Source organism: Ceratotherium simum, chromosome X, assembly GCF_057802395.1.
Source record: "Ceratotherium simum simum isolate JZ-2026a chromosome X, ASM5780239v1, whole genome shotgun sequence".
NCBI lineage: Eukaryota > Metazoa > Chordata > Mammalia > Perissodactyla > Rhinocerotidae > Ceratotherium > Ceratotherium simum.
In genome coordinates, this window is record NC_141940.1 from 58,443,283 (window position 1) to 58,465,553 (window position 22,271).

At 35.7% G+C, this 22,271-nt stretch overlaps 1 protein-coding gene across 1 annotated transcript in view; it reads right to left on the bottom strand.

Moving 5' to 3' along the window:
- Nucleotides 1-22,271, bottom strand: part of KLHL4 (kelch like family member 4) — a 120,802-nt gene that overhangs the window by 35,525 nt on the left and 63,006 nt on the right. The window contains exons 2-3 of the mRNA XM_004436747.3: nt 1,098-1,265; nt 575-711 (exon numbers count right to left, since the gene is read on the bottom strand). Coding sequence (XP_004436804.1) covers nt 575-711; nt 1,098-1,265 — 305 coding nt within the window. The remainder of the gene's footprint in view (nt 1-574; nt 712-1,097; nt 1,266-22,271) is intronic.

The window sequence follows — 22,271 nt, forward strand, 5'->3', positions numbered from 1 at the left end:
AGTTAACTATTTGAGATGATGTATGCATTAATTATCTTGATCTTGGTAATCATTCCACAATGTATATGTATATCAATCATCACTTTGTATACTTTAAATATATTATATTTGTCAATTATTCCTTGATAAAGTTGGAATAAATAAATAAATACTTCTTGGCCCCCAAACTCGTTACCTTTGTTTTATAGTTTGAGTAAATATGATTATTATTTCAAAGGAAGACCCTGACTAAATCTTTAACATAGAGTTGGAATATCCCACTTCCACTCTCATTTTTACAAATGAGAATGTACCCACACCATTAAAGAGGGAAAGAGACCTATTCTTGTATCTTTGTGTTAAAATAGCTCTATTGTCTCATGGTTAAGAAATGTTTATAGCATATTATTTACCTCTTGCTCTTATATAGTATTGAATTTAAATCTTGATTCTGCCCCTTATTACCTTAGGAAAGTTACTTCACTGGTTTATCCTTTAGTTTTCTCACTTGTAGAGAAGGAATAATAATAATGTGGGTTATATAATGTAGGTTTATTATGAGGATCGAATGAGTTAATACATGCCAAGCACTTACCTGTGTAAGCATACTGCACCAAAGAATTAAGCGCATTAGGATCAACTCCTTCCATCCTGATCTCTTCTTGTTTGGCTTCAAGCACATCGTTAGTAAACATTGCAGCAAAATAATCAGACACTGCACTGAGAACCAACCTGGAAATAGGAATGTTTCATAGGAACTTAAATCAGTGCATAATCTCATTGCAAAGCATGAAATGCAGTCAGTAAGTTTGCAACACTGGTGAGTCTATTTTCTGCATAAATCTTTCTCAATTCAGTAAAGTATAGTGAAATTAACAAAGTAAATTGAGTTGATTTTCTTTCAGAGGATTTGTGCTGTTTTCCTTCATCAATTTCTCTAAAGTTTGGCACTTCTAAATATCACACAGGGAAATGGATCATATATGCTAATGCTTTTTAAATATAGGAAGATAAAAATCTATTTTCCTCAGTGTTCCAATGTGTAATCAATGGACTGATTCTTTCTCATTCATACTTGCTATACTCACCAAATGTTCTGCCTGCAGAACAATACTTACCGATGGGCTGGGATTCGAAGGTGTCCAGCAATGAGTAGCACATCACACAGTTGCTTCTCTTTCAGGTAGTTCTCCATTTTATGGAGAGTTTGCTCTGCATGGTTTACAGCAAGGAACTGCTCCTCAGATGTGCTGACATCCATTTCTTCAGGATGTTGTGTATCCAATCTGAGAGGGAGGAAAGAGTGAGAAAATAGTTTATTCTCTTAGTAAGTGTGCAAATGTCCATTGGAAATATAGGCACATCAACGTCTAAAAGAAATATATTGGATTAAACTTAAAATTTGCCCTCTGATCTTAAATATTTCACCATGATTACTGCCTAACCTTCCACTAAAGAGAAGTGTCATTGTCAGTATTTATATCTGAAATGGAACCATAACTATGTATGGTTCAGCTATAGGGCTAGTGGTAATTGTTATATGCACAAACATAAACTTCCAAATACCAGCCTCTTTCTTTGATTGTTATTGGTATCACAATTATGTTATTAGGCATGAAATTATAGGTATGATTGAAAATACTTTTTAGATTTGATTATGTCCTGAGGCTTTTCCATGGAGAAGCTTTTTCTCATTACACATCAGAATATTTCTTGAAGAATCTCAAGCCTAAGAATCCCATAACATTCTTTACAATATGTCAATCCCATGAAGAAAATATACATATTTCCATCTTCTATATCTTTTTTCCAGCTTTATTGAGATGTAGTTGACATAAGGTATGTGTAAGTTTAAGGTGTACAGCATGATGATTTGATCTACGTATATATAGTGAAATGATTGCCACAGTGAGGTTAGTTAATACATCCATCACCTCACATAGTTACCATTTTTTGTGTGTGGTGAGAACATTTAAGATCTATTCTCTTAGCAATTTTCAAGTATACAATAGAGTATTGTTAACTGTAGTCACCATGCTGTACACTAGATCCCCAGAACTTATTCATCTTCTAACTGGAAGTTTGTACCCTTTGATGATTTAGGCAAATATGATGACTGTTGAATTTATAATACTGCAAGCTGTCTACATGTTTTTTCAATATCACACAATGGTGGAATTTAAATACTGACACAAGCACATGGAGGCCTACAATCAGTAGAAGCTTAAAAATTTGATGGTTGGATGAACACACTTAAATACTTTGCTCATTACCTTTCTTGCTTCCAGGCATCATTTTCCAACCACCAGTTAGGATTAGTTTTAGTTTCCCCCACCCTCAACTCAGCCTGTGTTTCTTTGAAGACAGTTGGTCCAGGGTGACATTACTCTCTTTGTTTAATTCAAATAAAAGATTCATCTCTGAATCTTCTTAACCTTTAGACTCCTTGGGATATTCAGTCACAATACTGTATGGATAATCAGGGTAACATGGTATGAATATCCTTAAAAATTGCCTGCTACAAAATGCTCAAGTAATGCTTTGATTCACATTGAGTCAAACATTCAAAGTCTAATTATCTTAGCTAACCTCACATATACTCCATCATGTATTGGAGAGGGGCATATTCTAAAGGAGGAAGATGTTTTGGGAAGTTCTGGCCAGAAAATAATTTTATTCTATGAATTTTCTTCAGCCTAATTCGGTTAAGGACAAAAAAGTGTCTTTAATTACTAGCTAGTTTGGGATGCATTCACTGGGGCACAGTAAATTTATTATATATTTTTAGAATCTAAAAATCCTATCAGTATGAACCACACATAATTTTGTTAGGTTTCAAAAGACAGAGGTAACTTTATCTTGTGTCTCATCAAGAAATAAGAAATTAGTACTCAAAGAGATATGGGTAGATCAAATTATAGCATCCAAAATATAAGACATATTAATCTAAAGATATAAAAATATTATAATCTGCTCTTGATCATTATCTAAGAAGAATGTAATAAAACAAATCAACAACAATAAACTAGTCTATTGAAACTTAATCTGATCTTAATAATTTCCCAGGGCTCATAAATTACAGTTATCTTGCCCCCATTTTAGATACTGTGATGTCAAGTCAAAAGTTACAATGGAAGCCACGGCATTAAAGAATGTTATTCCCTTTTCTTCATTGTATGGTAACTAGATTGTGACATGGGAGGCAGCATGATGGAATGAAAAGAGCATTAATGCCTGGATTTATTTCCTGCTCTTGTATTTACAAGCTGAATGATCTTGGGCAAGTCACTTTATCTCTCTAAGCATTAATTTTCTCCTACAAAATGGGGGTGAAAATAATACTAATACCAATATTACCAACAATAATGCTAATGCCACAGGACTCTTCAGGTGATTACATGAATTAATGTACACGAAAGTCTCTGTACAGATGTTAAAGTCTTGTGTTAAGTTACTCCTAACTATGAAGATGTGCTTATTTCCAAAAATATCTTTAAAAACATTTTGTCTTGAACTGTTATTTATTTAATTAATAGACTTTATTTTTTAAAGCAGTTATAAGATTACAGAAAATTTGAGAACTACGGAGAATTCCTTAGTTTTTCTTGTCACAAGTGGGAGGATATTTTTGGTTGTCACAACTAGAGAAGGGTGCTACTGGCATCAAGTGGGTAGAGGCCAGAGATGCTAGTAGACATCCTATAATGCACAAGGAAGCCCTCTACAATAAAGAATTATTCACCCCAAAATGTCAATGGTGCCAAGTTTGAGAAACTCTGATTTACCCCTTAATTCTACAATTAGCCTTTTAAGCCTTTGAAAGTAGGGACTATGTTTAAAAATTTTTTTATAAGAATGCACCTAATATAATACCTTGCACACAATGAACATGTTAATTGCAGATTTAATATTCAAGCCAAATTTCAGTGACTAAACATTATATTAACTTTTTTTTGCTATGGCAAAATGAGTCAATTTATTGAGTTCTGAGAATGAGGAGGGAAATTTGGGCTATCGTTGCAAAGAACCATTATTTTATTATTATTTTTTTTAACGATTTTTTTTTATTTATTTTATTTTTTCCCCCCAAAGCCCCAGTGGATAGTTGTATGTCGTAGCTGCACATCCTTCTAGTTGCTGTATGCGGGACTCGGCCTCAGGATGAACGGAGAAGTGGTGCCTCAATGCGCACCCGGGATCCGAACCCGGGCCACCAGCATCGCAGTGCGCGCACTTAACCACCAAGCCACAGGGCCGGCCCAGAACCATTATTTTAAATGAAATTTACCATACCAAAAGTTGTGTTTATTTATTTTTTTATTTTTTTTGTAAAGATTTTATTTATTTATTTTTTCCCCCCAAAGCCCCAGTAGATAGTTGTATGTCATAGCTGCACATCCTTCTAGTTGCTGTATGTGGGACTTGGCCTCAGGATGGACGGAGAAGTGGTTCCTCGCTGCGCGCCGGGATCCGAACCCCGGGCCACCGGCATCGGAGCGCGCGCACTTAACCACCAAGCCACGGGGCCGGCCCAGTTGTGTTTATTTTTAAACATTAGTTTTTAGAAGAGTTTTAGATTTACAAAAAATTGAGATGATAACAGAAAGTTATATACCCATACTCAGTTTCCCCTATTATTAACATCTTATATTAGTATGGTACATTTTTTACAATTAATAAACCAATATTGACACATTATTATTGACTAAAGTCCATACTTTATTCAAGTAATTTCTTCACTTTTTATTTAATGTCCTTTACTATTCCAAAATCTTATCCAGATACCACATTTAGTCACCATATCTCCTTAGGGTCCTCTTGGCTGTGACAGTTTCTAAGACTTTCCTTATTTTTGATGATATTGAAAATGTTGAGGAGTACGGGTCAGGTATTTTATAGAATGTCCCTCAATTGGGATTTGTCTGCTTTATTCTCATAATTAGGCGGGGTTACGGATTTTCAGTAGGAAGACCACAGAGATAAAATGCCATTCTTATCACATTATAGTAAGGGTGCATTCTGTCAACATGACTTATCACTGTTGATGTTAACATTGATCACCTGACTGAGGTAGTGTTGGTCAAGTTTCTTCACTGTAAAGGTACTCTTTTTGCCCCCTCTCCATCTTGTTCTCTTTGGAAGGAAGTCACTATGTGCAGCCCACACTTAAGGAGTAAGACATTATAGTCCACCTCCCTGAAGGTAGAGTAGTTACATAAATTGTTTGGAATTCTACTGTATTGGATATGTTTTTTCTCATCTATCTATCTATCTATCTATCTATCTATCTATCTTTTATATAAATATCAACTCATGGATATTTCTTTTATACTTTGGCTTATAATCCAATACTAAATTTATTAATTTTGTTGTTTAAATTGTTCCAGCTTTGGTCATTGGGAGCTCTCGCAGTTGGCTCCTGTGTCCCTTTCACATACCCAATTATTGTGGGGTTATTTTCAGCACTTCCTTACTTTCTGACACTAGAAGGTATCCTAGGCTCATCTTGTGTAGAATCAGCCATTTCTCCAAGAAACCTTAGTTCCTTTTATTGGAGAAGGGTATTAGAAATCAGGATCTGAGCACTAGATATGCTTGTTGTTACTGGGTGTTATGGCTTCTAGGTTTTCTCAACTGACAGACAATGGAAATATACGTGTATATACTAACCCAATAAAATGTATTTTAATATTAAAATCCAAGTGCCACTTTAGTGCACAAGGTATTTATACTCTTTTGTGCTTAAGCAACACTTTCACATGAATATCACCAACTTAAATAAAAACTGTTTTTATCTTAGATAGAGTATAAATTTAGGATATTAGAAATTGAATGTGTGAATGAGAATTGTAAGCCAAAATAAAAACCAAAACAGAATTAAAAAAATCAATTGCCACTAATACAATTACTCTTTTCCTATCAGTATGCTTCAAATAGACTCTAATGAAAACAGAAAAGTAATCAAATAATTTTTCCTTAAATACCCATAGTGTCATACAATATACAAGCCACATTATGTCCTCCAAGGAATTGGGCATTCAAAATGGGCTCATAAGACATTGAGAGGCAAAAGATTATTGTTAGAAATCTTGCTTTAAGCACTCAGAGATGCAGTTTAAATGCTTATTTTGGGGAAGATGGCAGAGTAGGAGGACTCTGAATTCACCTCCTCCCATGGACACAACAAATCTACAACTACCTGTGGAACAATTTCCTCTGAGAGAGATCTGGAAAGTAGACAAAAAGAACCCCACAACAAGGTACAACACTGAAAGGGGTGGAAGAGGCAGAAATACACCTCTGCTGAGGGGAAAAAACACATTCTCGTTGCAGCAATTCCTGGCTGACAGCAATCTTAAAGGTAAGAAGCTTTTCATGGAGGAGTGGGGGATCTGAGCAAGGGATCTATGCCACAATAGGCATCCCAGACTTTAGATTCAGCACAACTGAGACAAGATCCCATCATATCTGGCTTTGCTGGCTTTGAAAACCAACAAGGAATACCCCCAGAAAAACTATCAAACTTTAGAAAAAGAAAAACCTTCTCTTAATGGGCTCACACACAGATTCATGGGTTTCAGAAACCAGCACAAAAACACAAGAAATGTGCATAGTCCATTGGTAAAAGAGACTCAATTACTGAGCTCTGAGTGCATCTCAGAGAGTCAGGAGGTGGGTGGGCCCACCCACCCCAGGGACTGAGACACTGGTGGCAGCCATTATTGTGAACTAGTTCAGTAGTGCTGACATGGATGCTGGCAGACACCACTGGATTCCTTCTTTTAGCCTGTTAGTGCAGGGGTTTGCCCCATACACCAGAGCACTAATTCAATGAAGCAAAGTCAGAGCAGGCAGCCTGCCCCAGGGACTGGCCCCACCCACCAGCAAGCCCAGAGCAAACTCCCGGACCCGCATAGGAGGGGTGTTTGGGACTTCTGCAGTGGGGTGAGTGGGTCTGCCTCAGCAGGGTATACACACAGGGTGGGCCTGCATTGGTGGGGTGTGTGGGCCTGCGGGTGGTGGGGTGTGTTGGCCACAACAGACTTGTGCCTCTGGCCATCTCAAATAGCCACACAGGGGATCTGTTCCACCTTCCAATGCCTGAAATGATTGTGTGCTGCCATGTCTGGGGCTGGCCCCACCTATCTGTGCTCCTGACAGAGCCAGCAACAGCTGTGTGGTACAAAGAGCTGCTTTGGAGGGCTGCAGCAATTGTGAGCCCCTGAGCCAGCACCCAGCCACACTGGGGGCTTGACTTGCTTAACAGCAAAAAAGCAGTAGTTGTGTGCTATTAGACATCACAGCCAGCTGTGCAGGGGCTTACCCCACACAATATAGTGACCATAGCAGCCACACATGGCTGAGCCTTACAACCAGACAGTCTAGGGGCCACCCTAGCCTACCCATGTGCCTGCAGCAAAAGCAACCCAGTCACAACAGAAGGGCACATGAAGCCCACAGAAGAGACATTTTTCCAGGAACATTTGGAACAAGTGACAAGAGGGAAACACTTTGCTGGGCCCCATAAGTTGTCTCTTACATAAGGCCACATTTCTAAGATTGAGAGACATAGCTGATATACCAAACACATAGATATAAGCACAGAGAAGTAGGCAAAATGATGAGACAAAGGAATATCTTCCAAATAAGAAAATAGGAAAAATCCTCAAAAAAAGAACTAAGCAAAACAGAGATAAACAATGTACCTGATAAAGAGTAAAAACCAGTAGTCATGAGGATGCTCACTGATTTTGGGAGAATAGATGAACACAGTAACTACTTCAATAAAAATTGGAAAATATAAAAAAGAACCAATCAGAACTGAAGGATATAATAATGGAAATGAAAAAATCAGTAGAGAGAATCAACAGCAGAGTAGATGACACAGAAAAGCAGATCAGTGAGCTGGATAAAAGGGTAGAAGAAATCGTCCAAGCTGAACAGAAAAAAGAATTAAAAAGAATGAGCACAATATAAGGGACCTCTGAGACAACATCAAGCATACTAACTAACATCCATATTATAAGTGTCCCAGAGGAAGAAGAGATAGACAAAGGGGCAGAGAACCTATTTGAAGAAATAACAGCTGAAAACTTCCTAACCTAAGGAAGAAAACAGACATCCAGGTACGGGAAACACAGAGAGCACCAAACAAAATGAACCCAAAGAGACCCACACCAACACACACTATGATTAAAATGTCAAGAATTAAAGATAAACAGAGAATCCTAAAAGCTGTGAGAGAAAGGCAATGTTACATACAAAGGAAACCATGTTAGACTATCAGCTGACTTCTCAGCAGAAACCTTATAGGCTAGAAGGGAGTGGCACGATATATTCGAAGTGCTGAAAGGAAAAAGCTTAAACAGCCAAGAATACTCTACCCAGCAAGATTATCATTTAGAATGGAAGGAGAGATAGATAAAGAGTTTTCTAGAGAAGCAAAAACTACACAAGTTTATCACTACTAAACTGGCTTTACAATAAATGTTAAAGGGACTTATTTAAGTGGAAAAGAAAAGACCACAAAAAGGAATAAGAAAATTATCAAAGAAAAAATATCTACCCAGCAAGGTTATCATTCAAAATGGAAGGAGAGATCAAAAATTTCCCAGACAAGCAAAAATTAAAGGAGTCTGTCACAAAGAAATCAGTGCTACAAGAAATGTTAAAGGGACTGATTTAAGGGGAAAAGAGAAGACCACAAATAGGAAAAATAATCTATTTCCATGATAAGAGGGTAATGGATACAAATGCACAAAAGCGAGGTTAGATATGATATCAAAAACATAAAAGGAGGGAGGGGGGAGTTAAAGAGTAGAGCTTTCAGACAGAGGTCAAACTAAAGTGACCATCAATTCTGTATAGAAGAAGAAAGGAACAGAGAACGACTACTAAAACACTGAGAAAAAAAGTTAAAAATGGCAGTAAGTACATACTTATCCATAGCTACTTTAAACGTCAATGGACTAAATGCTCCAATTAAAAGGCATAGGGTTGCTGATTGGATAAAAAAACAAGACCCATATATATGCAGCATACAAGAAACACACTTCAGGCCTAAAGACACTCACAAACTGAAAGCGAAGGGATGGAAAAAGATACTCCACGTAAATGACAATGAAAAGAAAGCTGGGCTAGCAATACTCATAGACAAAATAGACATTAAAACAAAAACTGTAAGAAGAGACAAAGAAGGGCATTACATAATGATCAAGGGAACGATTCAACAAGAGGATATAACACTTGTAAATATCTATGCACCCAATGTAGGTGCACCTAAATATATAAAGCAATTATTAACAGATATAAAAACAGAAATAGACAGTAACACAATAATAGTAGGGGACTTTAACACTCCACTTACACCAATGGATAGATCGTCCAAACAGTAGATCAATAAGGAAACATTGGCCTTAAATGACACACTAGAACAGATGGACCTAGTAGATATATACAGAGCATTCCATCCAAAAACCGAAGAATACACATTCTTTTCAAATGCACATGGAACATTCTCCAGGATTGATCACATATTAGGCCACAAAACAAGTCTCCATAAATTTAAGAAGATTGAAATAATACCACGCATCTTTTCTGACCACAACGGTATGAAACTTGAAATCAACTATAGGAAGAAAATCAGAAAAGCCACAAATACGTGGAGATTAAACAAAATGCTACTGAACAACGACCGGGTCAATGAAGAAATCAAAAAATACCTAGAGACAAATGAAAATGAAAATACAAGATGCCAGAATTTATGGGATACAGCAAAAGCAGTTCTAAGAGGGAAGTTTATAACAATACAGGCCTATCTCAACAAACAAGAAAAATCTCAAATAAACAATCTAGCAATGCACCTAAAGGAACTGGAAAAAGAAGAACAGGCAAAGCCCAAAATCAGTAAAAGAAGGGAAATAATGAAAATCAGAGCAGAAATAAAGGAAATAGAGACTAAAAAAAGAATAGAAAAAATTAATAAAACCAAGAGCTGGTTCTGTGAAAAGATCAACAAAATTGACAAACCTTTAGCTAGACTCACCAGGAAAAAAAGAGAGAAGGCACAAATAAGTAAAATCAGAAATGAAAGAGGAGAAATTACAACAGACAACTCTGAAATACAAAAGATTATAAGAGAATACTATGAAAAGCTATATGCCAACCAATTCGACAATCTGGAAGAAATGGATAAATTCTTAGAATCATACAACCTTCCAAAACTGGATCAAGAAGTAGAGAATTTGAATAGAGCACTCACCAGTATGGAGATTGAAACGGTAATCAAAAACCTCCCCAAAAATAAAAGTCCCGGACCAGACGGCTTCCCTGGTGAATTCTACCGAACATCCAAAGAAGACTTAATACCTATCCTTCTCAAACTCTTCCAAAAAATTGAGGAGGAGGGGAAGCTCCCTAACTCATTCTACAAAGCCGACATTACCCTGATACCAAAACCAGACAAGGACAACACAACAAAAGAAAATTACAGGCCAATATCACTGATGAACATTGATGCAAAAATCCTCAAAAAAATACCAGCAAATCACATACAACAATACGTTAAAAAGATTATACACCATGATCAAGTGGGATTTATTCCAGGTATGCAGGGATCGTTCAACATTCACAAATCAATCAACGTAATACACCACATTAATAAAATGAAGAATAAAAATCACATGATCATCTCAACAGATGCAGAGAAAGCATTTGAAAAGATACAGCATCCATTTATGGTAAAAACTCTGAATAAAATGGGGATAGAAGAAAAGTACCTCAACATAATAAAGGCCATATACGACAAACCCACAGCTAATATCATGCACAATGGTGAAAAACTGAAAGCTAATCCTCTAATAACAGGAACCAGACAAGGATGCCCACTGTCAGTCCTAGCCAGAGCAATCACACAAGAGAAAGAAATAAAAGGGATCCAAATTGGAAAAGAAGTGAAACTCTCACTATTTGCAGATGACATGATTTTATATATAGAAAACCCTAAAGAATCCACCAAAAAACTTTTAGAAGTAATAAACGAATATGGTAAAGTTGCAGGATACAAAATCATCATAAAAAAATCAGTTGCATTTCTATACACTAACAACAAAGTAGCAGAAAGAGAAATTAAGTATACCATCCCATTTACAATTGCAACAAAAAGAATAATATATCTAGGAATAAACTTAACCAAAGAGGTGAAAGAGCTGTACACGGAAAACTATAAAACATTGCTGAAAGAAATTGAAGAAGGCACAAAGAAATGGAAAGATATTCCGTGCTCTTGGATTGGAAGAATTAACATAGTTAATATGTCCATACTTTCTAAAGCCATCTATAGATTCAATGCAATCCCTATCAAAGTTCCAACAACATTTTTCACAGAAATAGAACAAAGAATCCTAAAATTTATATGCAACAACAAAAGACCCTGAATAGCTAAAGGAATCCTGAGAAAAAAGAACAAAGCTGGAGGTATCACACTCCCTGATTTCAAAATATACTACAAAGCTAGAGTAACCAAAACAGCATGGGACTGGCACAAAAACAGACACACAGATCAATGGAATAGAATGGAAAGCCCAGAAATAAACCCACACATCTATGGACAGCTAATCTTTGACAAAGGAGCCAAGAAGATACAATGGAGACAAGAAAGTCTCTTCAACAAATGGTGTTGGGAACACTGGATAGCCACATGCAAAAAAATGAAAGTAGACCCTTACCTTACACCATACACAAAAATTAACTCCAAATGGATTAAAGACTTGAATGTAAGACCTGAAACTATGAAACTTCTAGAAGAAAACATAGGCAGTACGCTCTTTGACACCCGTCTTAGCAACATATTTTCAAGCACCATGTCTGCAGGCAAGAGAAACAATAGAAAAAATAAACAAATGGGACTACATCAAACTAAAAAGCTTCTGCACAGCAAAGGACACCATCAACAAAACGAAAAGACAACCTAACAATTGGGAGAAGATATTTGCAAACCATACATCTGATAAGGGCTTAATCTCCAAAATGTATAAAGAACTCATGCACCTCAACAACAAAAAAACTACCAACCCAATTAAAAACTGGGCAAAAGACCTGAACAGACATTTCTCCAAAGAAGATATACAGATGGCCAACAGACACATGAAAAGATGTTCAAAATCATTAACTATCAGGGAAATGCAAATCAAAACTACAATGAGATATTACCTCACACCCGTCAGAATGGCAATAATTAACAAGACAGGAAACAACATGTGTTGGAGAGGATGTAGAGAGAAGGGAACTCTCATACACTGCTGGTGGGAGTGCAAACTGGTGCAGCCACTATGGAAAACAGTATGGAGATTCCTCAAAAAATCAAGGATAGAACTACCATATGATCCAGCTATTCCACTGCTGGGTATTTATCCAAAGAACTTGAAAACACCAATGCGTAAGGGTACATGCACCCCTGTGTTCGTTGCAGCGTTATTCACAATAGCCAAGACTTGGACGCAACCTAAGTGCCCATCAAGGGACGAATGGATAAAGAAGATGTGGTACATATACACAATGGAATACTACTCAGGCATAAGAAACGATGAAATCCAGCCATTTGTGACATGGATGGACATTGTGGGTATTATGCAAAGTGAAATAAGTCAGAGGGAGAAGGTCAAATACCGTATGATTTCCTTCATTAAGTAGTAGATAATAACAACAATAAACAAACACATAGAGATAGAGATTGGATTGGTGGTTACCCGAGGGGAAGGGGGGAGGGTGGACGGTGAAAGGGATAATTCCGCACATGTATGTGGTGATGGGTTGTAATTAGTATTTGGGTGGTGAACGTGATGTAATCTATGCAGAAATAGAAGTATAATGATGTACACCTGAAATTTATACAATGTTATAAACCAATGTTACTGCAATAAACAAAAAATTTAAAAAAAAGAAAGTACTGGAGAAAAAAAAAATATCACTGGTAAGAGCAAATATACAGTAAAGGTAGTGGATCAACCACCTAAAAAGCTAGTATGAAAGTAAAAAGACAAAAGTACTGGGGCCAGCCCAGTGGTGTAGTGGTTAGATTCTCATGCTCCACTTCAGTGGCCCGGGGTTCATGGTTTCGGATCCCAGGCATTGACCTATGCACCGCTTATCAAGCCATGCTGTGGCAGGACTCCCACATGTAAAGTAGAGGAAGGTGGGCACAGATGTTAGCCCAGGGACAATCTTCCTCAGCAAAAAGAGGAGGATTGGAAACAGATGTTAGCTCAGGGCTACTCTTCCTCACCAAAAAAAAAAAAAAAAAAAAGACAAAAGTACTAAAAATATCTAGCTCTATGGTAAGAGGTTAAGAGATACACATACACACAAAAGCGGTTGAATATGATATCAAACACATAAAATATGTGTGGGCAAAGTAAAAGTGTAGGGTTTTTAGTAAGAAGTCAAACTTAAGAGACATTGACTTAATATAGATTGGTATTTACATAGGTTATTACATATGAACCTCGTGGTAATCACAAACCAAATACCTATGCTAAATACACAAAAAATAAAGAAAAAGGAGCAAAAACATAATACTAAAGAAAGCCATCAAATCACAAGGCAAGAGAGCAAGAGAAGAAGAAAGGAACAGAGAAGAACTACTAAAATACCCAGAAAGGAAACAAAATGGCAATGGATACATTCTCATCAATAGCTACTTTAAATGTCAATGGACTAAATGCTCCAAACAAAAGATATAGGGTGGCTGAATGGATAAAGAAATGACCTATATATATGCTGCACACAAGAGACACACTTCAGACCTAAAGACATTCAGAAACTGAAAATGAAGGGATGGAAAAAGATACACCATACAAATGGAAATGAAAAGAAAGCTGGGGTAGCAATACTTATATCAGATCAAATAGACTTTAAAACAAAAACTAACAAGACACAGAGAAGGGCACTACATATTGATCAAGGGAACAATCCAACAAGAGGATATAACACTCGTAAATATCTACGCATCCAACACCTAAATATATAAAGTAATTATTAACAAACACAAAAGGAGAAATTGACAGTAACACAATAATAGTAGGGGCCTTTAACACTCCACTTACATCAATGGATAGATCATCCAAACGGATCAATAAGGAAATGTTGGCCTTAAATAACACATTAAACCAAATGGACTTAATAGATTTATACAAAACATTTCATCCAAAAACTGCAGAATACACACTCTTTTTGAATGCACATGAAACATTCTCCAGGACAGATCACATATTAGGCCACAAAACAAGTCTCAATAAATTTAAGAAGACTCAAATAATACCAAGCGTCTTTTCTGACCACAATGATATGAAACTAGAAATCAACTACAAGAAGAAAACTGAAAAAGTCACAAATATGTGGAGATTAAGTAGAAGGATACTGAACAACTACAAATGAAAATGAAAATATGACATACCAAAATTATGGGATACAGCAAAAGCAGTACTAAGAGGAAAGTTTATAACAATACAGGTCTAACTCAGGAAACAAGAAACATCACAAATAAACAATCTAATAGTACACCTAAAGGAACTAGAAAAGGAAGAACAAAGCCCAAAATCAGTTGAAGGAAGGAAAAATAAAAATCAGAGCAGAAATAAATGAAATGGAGACTAAAAAAAAATAGAAAAAATTAATGAAACTAAGAGCTGGTTCTTTGAAAAGATAAACAAGATTGACAAACCTATAGCTAGACTCACCAAGAAAAAAAACAGAGGAGGCTCAAATAAATAAAATCAGAAATGAAAGAGGAGAAATTACAACAGACATCGCAGAAATACAAAGGATTATGAAAGAATATTATGAAAAGCTGTATACCAACAAATTGGAAAATCTAGAAGAAATGGACAATTCTTAGAATCATACAACCTTCTAAAACTGAATCAAGAAGAAACAGAGAATCTGAATAGAATGATCACTAGTAAGGAGATCAAAACAGTAATCAAAAACCTCCCAAAAAACAAAGCCCAGGACCAGATAGCTTCCCCAGTGAATTCTACCAAACATTTAAACAAGACTTAATACCTATCCTTCTCAAACTCTTCCAAAAAGTTGAAGAGGAGGGGATGCTTCCTAACTCATTCTATGAGGGCAACATTACCCTGATACCAAAACCAGACAAGGACAACACAAAAAAAGAAAATTACAGGCCAATGTCACTGATGAACATAGATGCAAAAATCCTCAATAAAATGCTAGCAAATTGAATAAAACAATACATTAAAGAGGTCATACACCATGATCAAATGGAATTTATTCCAAGGATGCAGGGATGATTCAACATCCACAAATCAATGTGATATACCACATTAAAAGATGAAGAATAAAATCACATGATCTTCTCAATAGACAGAGAAAGCATTCAACAATATACAGCACCCCTTTATGATAAAAACTCTGAATAAAATGGGTACATAAGAGGGCCGGCCCCGTGGCTTAGTGGTTATGTGCACACACTCTGCTACTGGTGGCCCAGGTTTGGATCCGGGCACACACTGACGCACTGCTTGTCTGGCCATGCTGAGGCCGTGTCCCACATACAGCAAGAAGGATGTGCAACTATGACATACAACTATCTGTTGGGGCTTTGCAGAGAAAAGGGGAAAAAAAGGAGGAGGATTGGCAATAGATGTTAGCTCAAGGCCGGTCTTCCTCAGCAAAAAGAGGCGGATTGGCATGGATGTTAGCTCAGGGCTGATCTTCCTCATACACACACAAAAAAATGGGTACAGAAGAAAAGTACCTCAACGTATTAAGAACCATATATGACCAACCCACAGCTAACATCATACTCAAGAGTGAAAAACTGAAAGCCATCCCTCTAGGAACAGGATACAGACAAGGAAGCCCATTTTCACCCCTCTTATTTAACATAGTATTGGAAGTCCTAGTCAGAGCAATCAGTCAAGAAAATGAAATAAATTTGGAAAGGAAGAAGTAAAACTGTCACTATTTGCAGATGACATGATTGTATATGGAGAAAACCTGAAAGAATCCACCAAAAAACTATTAGAAATAATAAATGAATACAGTAAAATTGCAGGATACAAAATCAATATATAAAAATCAGTTGCATTTCTATATACTAACACTGAAATAGCAGGAAGAGAAACTAAGAATGCAATCCCACTTACAATCACAAAAAAAAAAAAAAATTTAGGAGTAAATTTAACCAAAGAGGTGCCAGACCTACACACTGACAACTATAAAATATTGTTGAAAGAAATCAAAGAAGACAGAAAGAAATGGAAAAATACACAGTGCTCATGGATTGGAAGAATTAACATAGTTAAAATGTCCATACTTCCTAAAGCAATCTACAGATTCAATGCAATCCCTGTCAAAGTCCCAGTGACATTTTTCATGGAAATAGAACAAAGATCCTAAAATTTATATGGAACAACAATAGACCCCGAATAGCCAAAGGAATCCTAAGAAAAAAGAACAAAGTTGGAAGTATCACATTCCCTGACTTCAAAATATACCCCAAAGCTATATTAATCAAAACAGTATGGTACGGACACAAGCAGAGACACACAGATCAATGGAACAAAACTGAGAGTCCAGAAGTAAACCCACACATCTATGGACAGCTGATCTTTGACAAAGGAGCCAAGAACATACTATGGAGAAAGGAAAATCTCTTCAATAAGTGGTGTTGGGATAACTGGACAGCCATGTGCAAAAGAAAGAAAGTAGACCATTATTTTACATCAAACACAAAAATGAACTCAAAATGGATTAAAGAATTGAATGTAAGACCTGAAACCATAAAACTTCTAGAAGAAAACATAGGCAGTATGCTCTTCAACATCAGTCTTAGCAGTACGTTTTTGAATACGATTTTTCACCAGGCAAGGGAAACAAAAGAAAAAATAAACAAATGGGACTACATCACACTAAAAAGTTTCTGCGCAGCAAAGGAAACCATCGACAAAAGGAAAAGACAACCTAACAACTGTGAGAAAATATTTACAAAGCATATATCTGATAAGGAGTTAATATCCAAAGTATATGAAGAACTCATGCAACTCAACAAAAAAAACCTACAAAGAACCCAATTAAAAAATGGGCAAAGGATCTGAACAGATGTTCCAAAGAACATATATGGATGGCCAACAGGCACATGAAAAGATGTTAAAAATCACTAATTATTAACAAAATGCAAATCAAAACTACAAGATATTACCTCAAGCCCATCAGAATGGCTATAATTAACAAGACAGGAAACAGCAAGTATTGGAGAGGATGTGGAGAAAAGAGAACCCCCATACACTGCTGGTGGGAATACAAACTGCTACAGCCACCATGGAAAACAGTATGGAGATTCCTCAAAAAATTAAGAATAGAACTACCATATGCTCCAGCTATTCCACTTCTGGTTATTTATCCAAAGAACACAAAATCATGAATGTCAAAAGATATTTGTGCCCCTATGGTCACTGCAGCACTATTCACAATAGCCAAGACTTGGAAACAACCTAAGCGCTCATCAGTGGATGAATGGATAAAGAAGATGTGGTATATATACAAAATGGAATACTACTTAGCCATAAGAAAAGATGAAATCCAGCCATTTTCAACAACATGGATGGACCCTGAAGGTATTATGCTATGTGAAATAAGTCAGAAGGAGAAAGTCAAATACTGTATGCTTTCACTCATAAGTGGAAGGTTAAAAACAACAACAGCAGCAAACACATAGAGACAGAGATTAGATTGGTAGTTACCAGAGGGGAAGCAGGGAGGGAGGAGGGCAAACATGGTAATCAGGCACATGTGGATGGTGACAGATGGTAATCAGTCTTTGGGTGGTGAACATGATGTAGTGTACACAGAAATCGAAATATAATGATATATACCTGAAATTTATATAATATTATACCCCTGAATAAAAAAGATGCTTATTGGAAACATGTGCTTATTGAATAGTCCCACACTAAATAATACAGCAATACATTAATATATTAAAAAGATCATACACCATGATCAAGTGGGATTTATACCAGGGACACAGGGATGGTTCAACATCTGCAAATCAATGTGATACACCACATTAAAGCATGAGGAATAAAAACCACATGATCATCTCAGTAGATGCAGAGAAAGCATTTGACAAGATCCAACATCCATTTATGATAAAAACTCTCAACAAAATGGGTATAGAAGGAAAGTACCTCAACATAATAAAGGCCATACATGACAAACCCACAGCCAACCTCATACTCAATGTGGAAAAACTGAAAGCCGTCCCTCTGAGAACAGGAACAAGACAAGGCTGCCCACTCTTGCCACTCGCCCACTCTCGCCACTCTTATTCAACATAGTACTGGAGGTTTTGGCCAGAGCAATTAGGCAAGAAAAAGGAATAAAAGGAATCCAAATAGGCAATGAAGAAGTGAAACTCTTGCTGTTTGCAGATGACATGATTTTATATATAGAAAACCCTAAAGAATCCATCAGAAAACTATTAGAAATAATCAACAACTACAGCAAAGATGCAAGATGCAAAATCAACTTACAAAAATCAGTTGCATTTCTACACTCTAATAACGAACTAAAAGAAAGAGAACTCAAGAATACAATTCCATTTACAATTGCAACAAAAAGAATAAAATCTCTAGGAATAAATTTAACCAAGGAGATGAAAGACCTATATAATGAAAACTATAAGACATTATTGAAAGACACTGATAATGACATAAAGAAATGGAAAGATATCCCATGCACCTGGATTGGAAGAATAAACATAGTTAAAATGTCCATACTACCTAAAGCAATCTACAGATTCATTGCAATCCCAATCAGAATCCCAAGGACATTCTTCATGGAATGAAACAGAGATGGTTCTTTGAGAAGATAAACAAAATTGACAAACTCTTAGCCAGACTCACTAAGGAAAAAAGAGAGAAGGTGTAAATAAATAAAATTAAAAATGAAAGGGGAGAAATTACAATGGATACCACAGAAATACAAAGGATTATAAGAGAATACTATGAAAAACTATATGCTAAATAACTGGACAATCTAGAAGATGTGGATAAATTATTAGACTCGTACAACCTCCCAAAACTGAATCAAGAAGAAATAGAGAATCTGAATAGACCAATTACAAGTAAAGAGGTTGAAACAGCAATCAAAATCCTCCCCAAAAATAAAAGTCCAGGACCAGATGGCTTCTCTGGAGAATTTTACCAAACATTCAAAGAAGATTTGCTACCTATTCTTTTCAAACTACTCCAAAAAATAGGGGAAGATGGAACACTCCCTAATACATTCTATGAGGCCAACATCACCCTGATACCAAAGGCAGACAAGGACAACAGAAAGAAGGAAAATTACAGGCCAATACTGCTGATGAACATAGATGCAAAAGTCCTCAACAGTACTATGTTGAATAAGAGGGGAAAAAGTGGGCAGGCTTGTCGTTTTCCTGAACTTATAGGAAAAACTTTCAGTAGCCATTGATATGATGTCAGCTGTAGGATTTCCATTATGGAAATGGCCTTTTTTATGTTGAGGTAGTTTCCCTCTTTTGCTAGTTGAGTGTTTTTTTCTTTTATTATGAAAGGGTGTTTAATTTTGTCAAATGCTTTTTCTGCATCAATTGAGATGATCATGATTTTTTTCTCCCCTACATTATGTTGATGTGGGGTATTACACATTGATTTTCATATGTTGAACCAACCTTGCCTTGCAGGAATAAATTCCATTTGATCATGGTGTCTAATGTAACATGCTACTGAATTCTTTTTGCTAGTATTCTGTTGAAGATTTTTGCATCTATAGTCATAAGAAATACTAGTCTAAGATTTCTTTTCTTGTGGTGTCTGTCTAGCTTTGGAATCAGGGAAATGAGTTTGGAAGTATTCTCTACTCTTCAATATTTTGAAAGAGTCTGAAGAGGATTATTATTAATTCTTCTTTAAATATTTGGTAGAATTCACTAGTGAAGCCATGTAGTCCAGGGCTCTTCTTTGTTGGGAGGTTTTTGTCTATGGATTCAATCGCCTTTTACTAGTTATAAGTCAGTTCATATTTTCTATTTCTTCATGATTCATTCTTGTCAGGTTGTGTTTCTAGGAATTTGCCCACTTCATTTGGTTATCCAAAAGCTGGCATACAACTGTTCATAGTAATTATAATGTTTTTCTATTTTTGTAAATCAATAGTAATGTCCTCTCTTTTAACTTCAGATTTTAGTTGAATCTTCTCTCTTTTCTTTTTAGTCAATGCAGATAAATGTTTGCCAATTTTGTTGATATTTTCAAAGAACCAACTCTTGGTTTCATCGATTTTCTCTGTTTTTGTTTTTATTCTTGATTTATTTATCTCTGTGTTAATGTTTATTATTTCTTTCCTTCTGTTCAGGTTTAGTTTGTTCTTTTTCTTGTTATTTAAGGAATGAAGTTAGCTTTTTGATCCTTTTTAATGTATGCATTTATAGCTATAAATTACCTCCTTAGCAGTGCTTTTGCTGCATCCAATGTTTTAGTATGTTGAGATTTCATTCATTAGCTCAAAGATATTTTCTAATTACCCTTGTGATTTCATCTTTGCCTTTTGGTTGTTTAAGAGTGTATTGTGATTTCCACATATTTGTGGATTTGCTAATTTTCCTTCTGCTATTGATTTCTATTTTTATGCCATTGTGATCAGAAATGATACTTTTTATGATTTCAATCTTTAAAATTTATTAAGATATTATGCAGTCTAAGATACATTAGCAGTCTAAGATATGGTCTAACCTTGAGAATATTCCACAAGCACTCGAGAAAAACCTGTATTTTTCTATTGTTTGGTGGATTGTTCTGTATATGTCTGTTAGGTTTAATTATTCTATAGTGTTGTTGGAGTTCTCTATTTCCTTATCAAATTTATGTCTGGTTGTTCTATGGGTTAGTGATATTGGAGTATCGAAGTCTCCTAAAATTATTGTAGATCCACCTAATTTTCCCTTCAGTTCTGCCAATGTTTGCTTCATATAATTAGGAGCTCTGGTGTTTGTTGCTTCTATCTTTATAATTTATATCTTGTGGTGAATTGACCCTTTTATCATTATGACTTTCCTTGACTTTTGTAGCAGTTTTTGACTTAAAGTCTATTTTGTTTAATAGCTACCCCTGCTCTATTTTGTTTGCTATTTGCATCAAATAGCTTTTTCCATCCTTGTATGTCCTTGATCTGAAGTGAGTTTGTTTTAGACAGCATATAGGTCAATCCTTTAAAAAAAAATCTATTCTGCCAATCCATGTCTTTTGATTGGGGAGTTTAATCCATTTATATTTAAAGTAATTACTGATAGGAAAGGATTTAAAATTACTATTATGTTCTTTGTTTTTTCTATGTCTTATAATAGCTTTTTTGTTCCTCATTTATGACATTACTGCCTTTCTGTTTAGTTGATTTTTTGTAGTGAAATGTTTTGATTTCCTCCTCATTTCCATTTGTGAATATTCTATAGGTATTTTCTTTGTGGTTACCATGGAGATTACATATAACATCCTAAAGTCATAACAATCTATTGTAATCTGATAGTAACTTAACTTTAATCACATAGAAAAACTCTATTCCTTTAAAACTGTGCCCCTCCTTTTTTGTTATAGACATCACAAATTACATTTTTATGTATTGTGTACCCATTACCATCGATTTATAATCACTTTTTATGATTTTGACTTTTAAATCCTGTAAATGAATACAAAGTAGTGTTATAAACTGATGTTAAAATAATAGTTTTTTATATTGTCATGCATCTTTCTTTATCTGAGAACTTTATATTTTTATTTTGCTTTGGGTTACTGTGTAGCATCCTTTCATTTCCACTTGAAGGATTCTCTTTAACATTTCTTGTTGGCCAGGTCTAGTGGTAATAAACTCTCTTAGTATTTGTTTATCTGAGAATATCTTAATTTGTCCCTCATTTTTGAAGGACACTTTTGCCAGACAGAGAATTCTCAGTTGATAGTTTTTTTTCTTTCAGTACTTTAAATATGTCATCCTGTTGAATTCTGTCCTGCAAGGTTTCTGCTGAGGGAACTACTGATAATCTTATTGATGATTCCTTGTATGTGATGAGTCAGTTCTCTCTTGCTGCTTTCAAGCTGCTTTGTCTTTCACTTTTGACAGTTTGATTACAATGTGTCTTGTCTGGGTCTCTTTGGGGTTTATCTTACTTGGAGTTCATTTAGCTACTTGTATTTTTTTTTTTAAGAATTTTGTCAATTACATTTCTTTTATTTATCTATGCATTTATT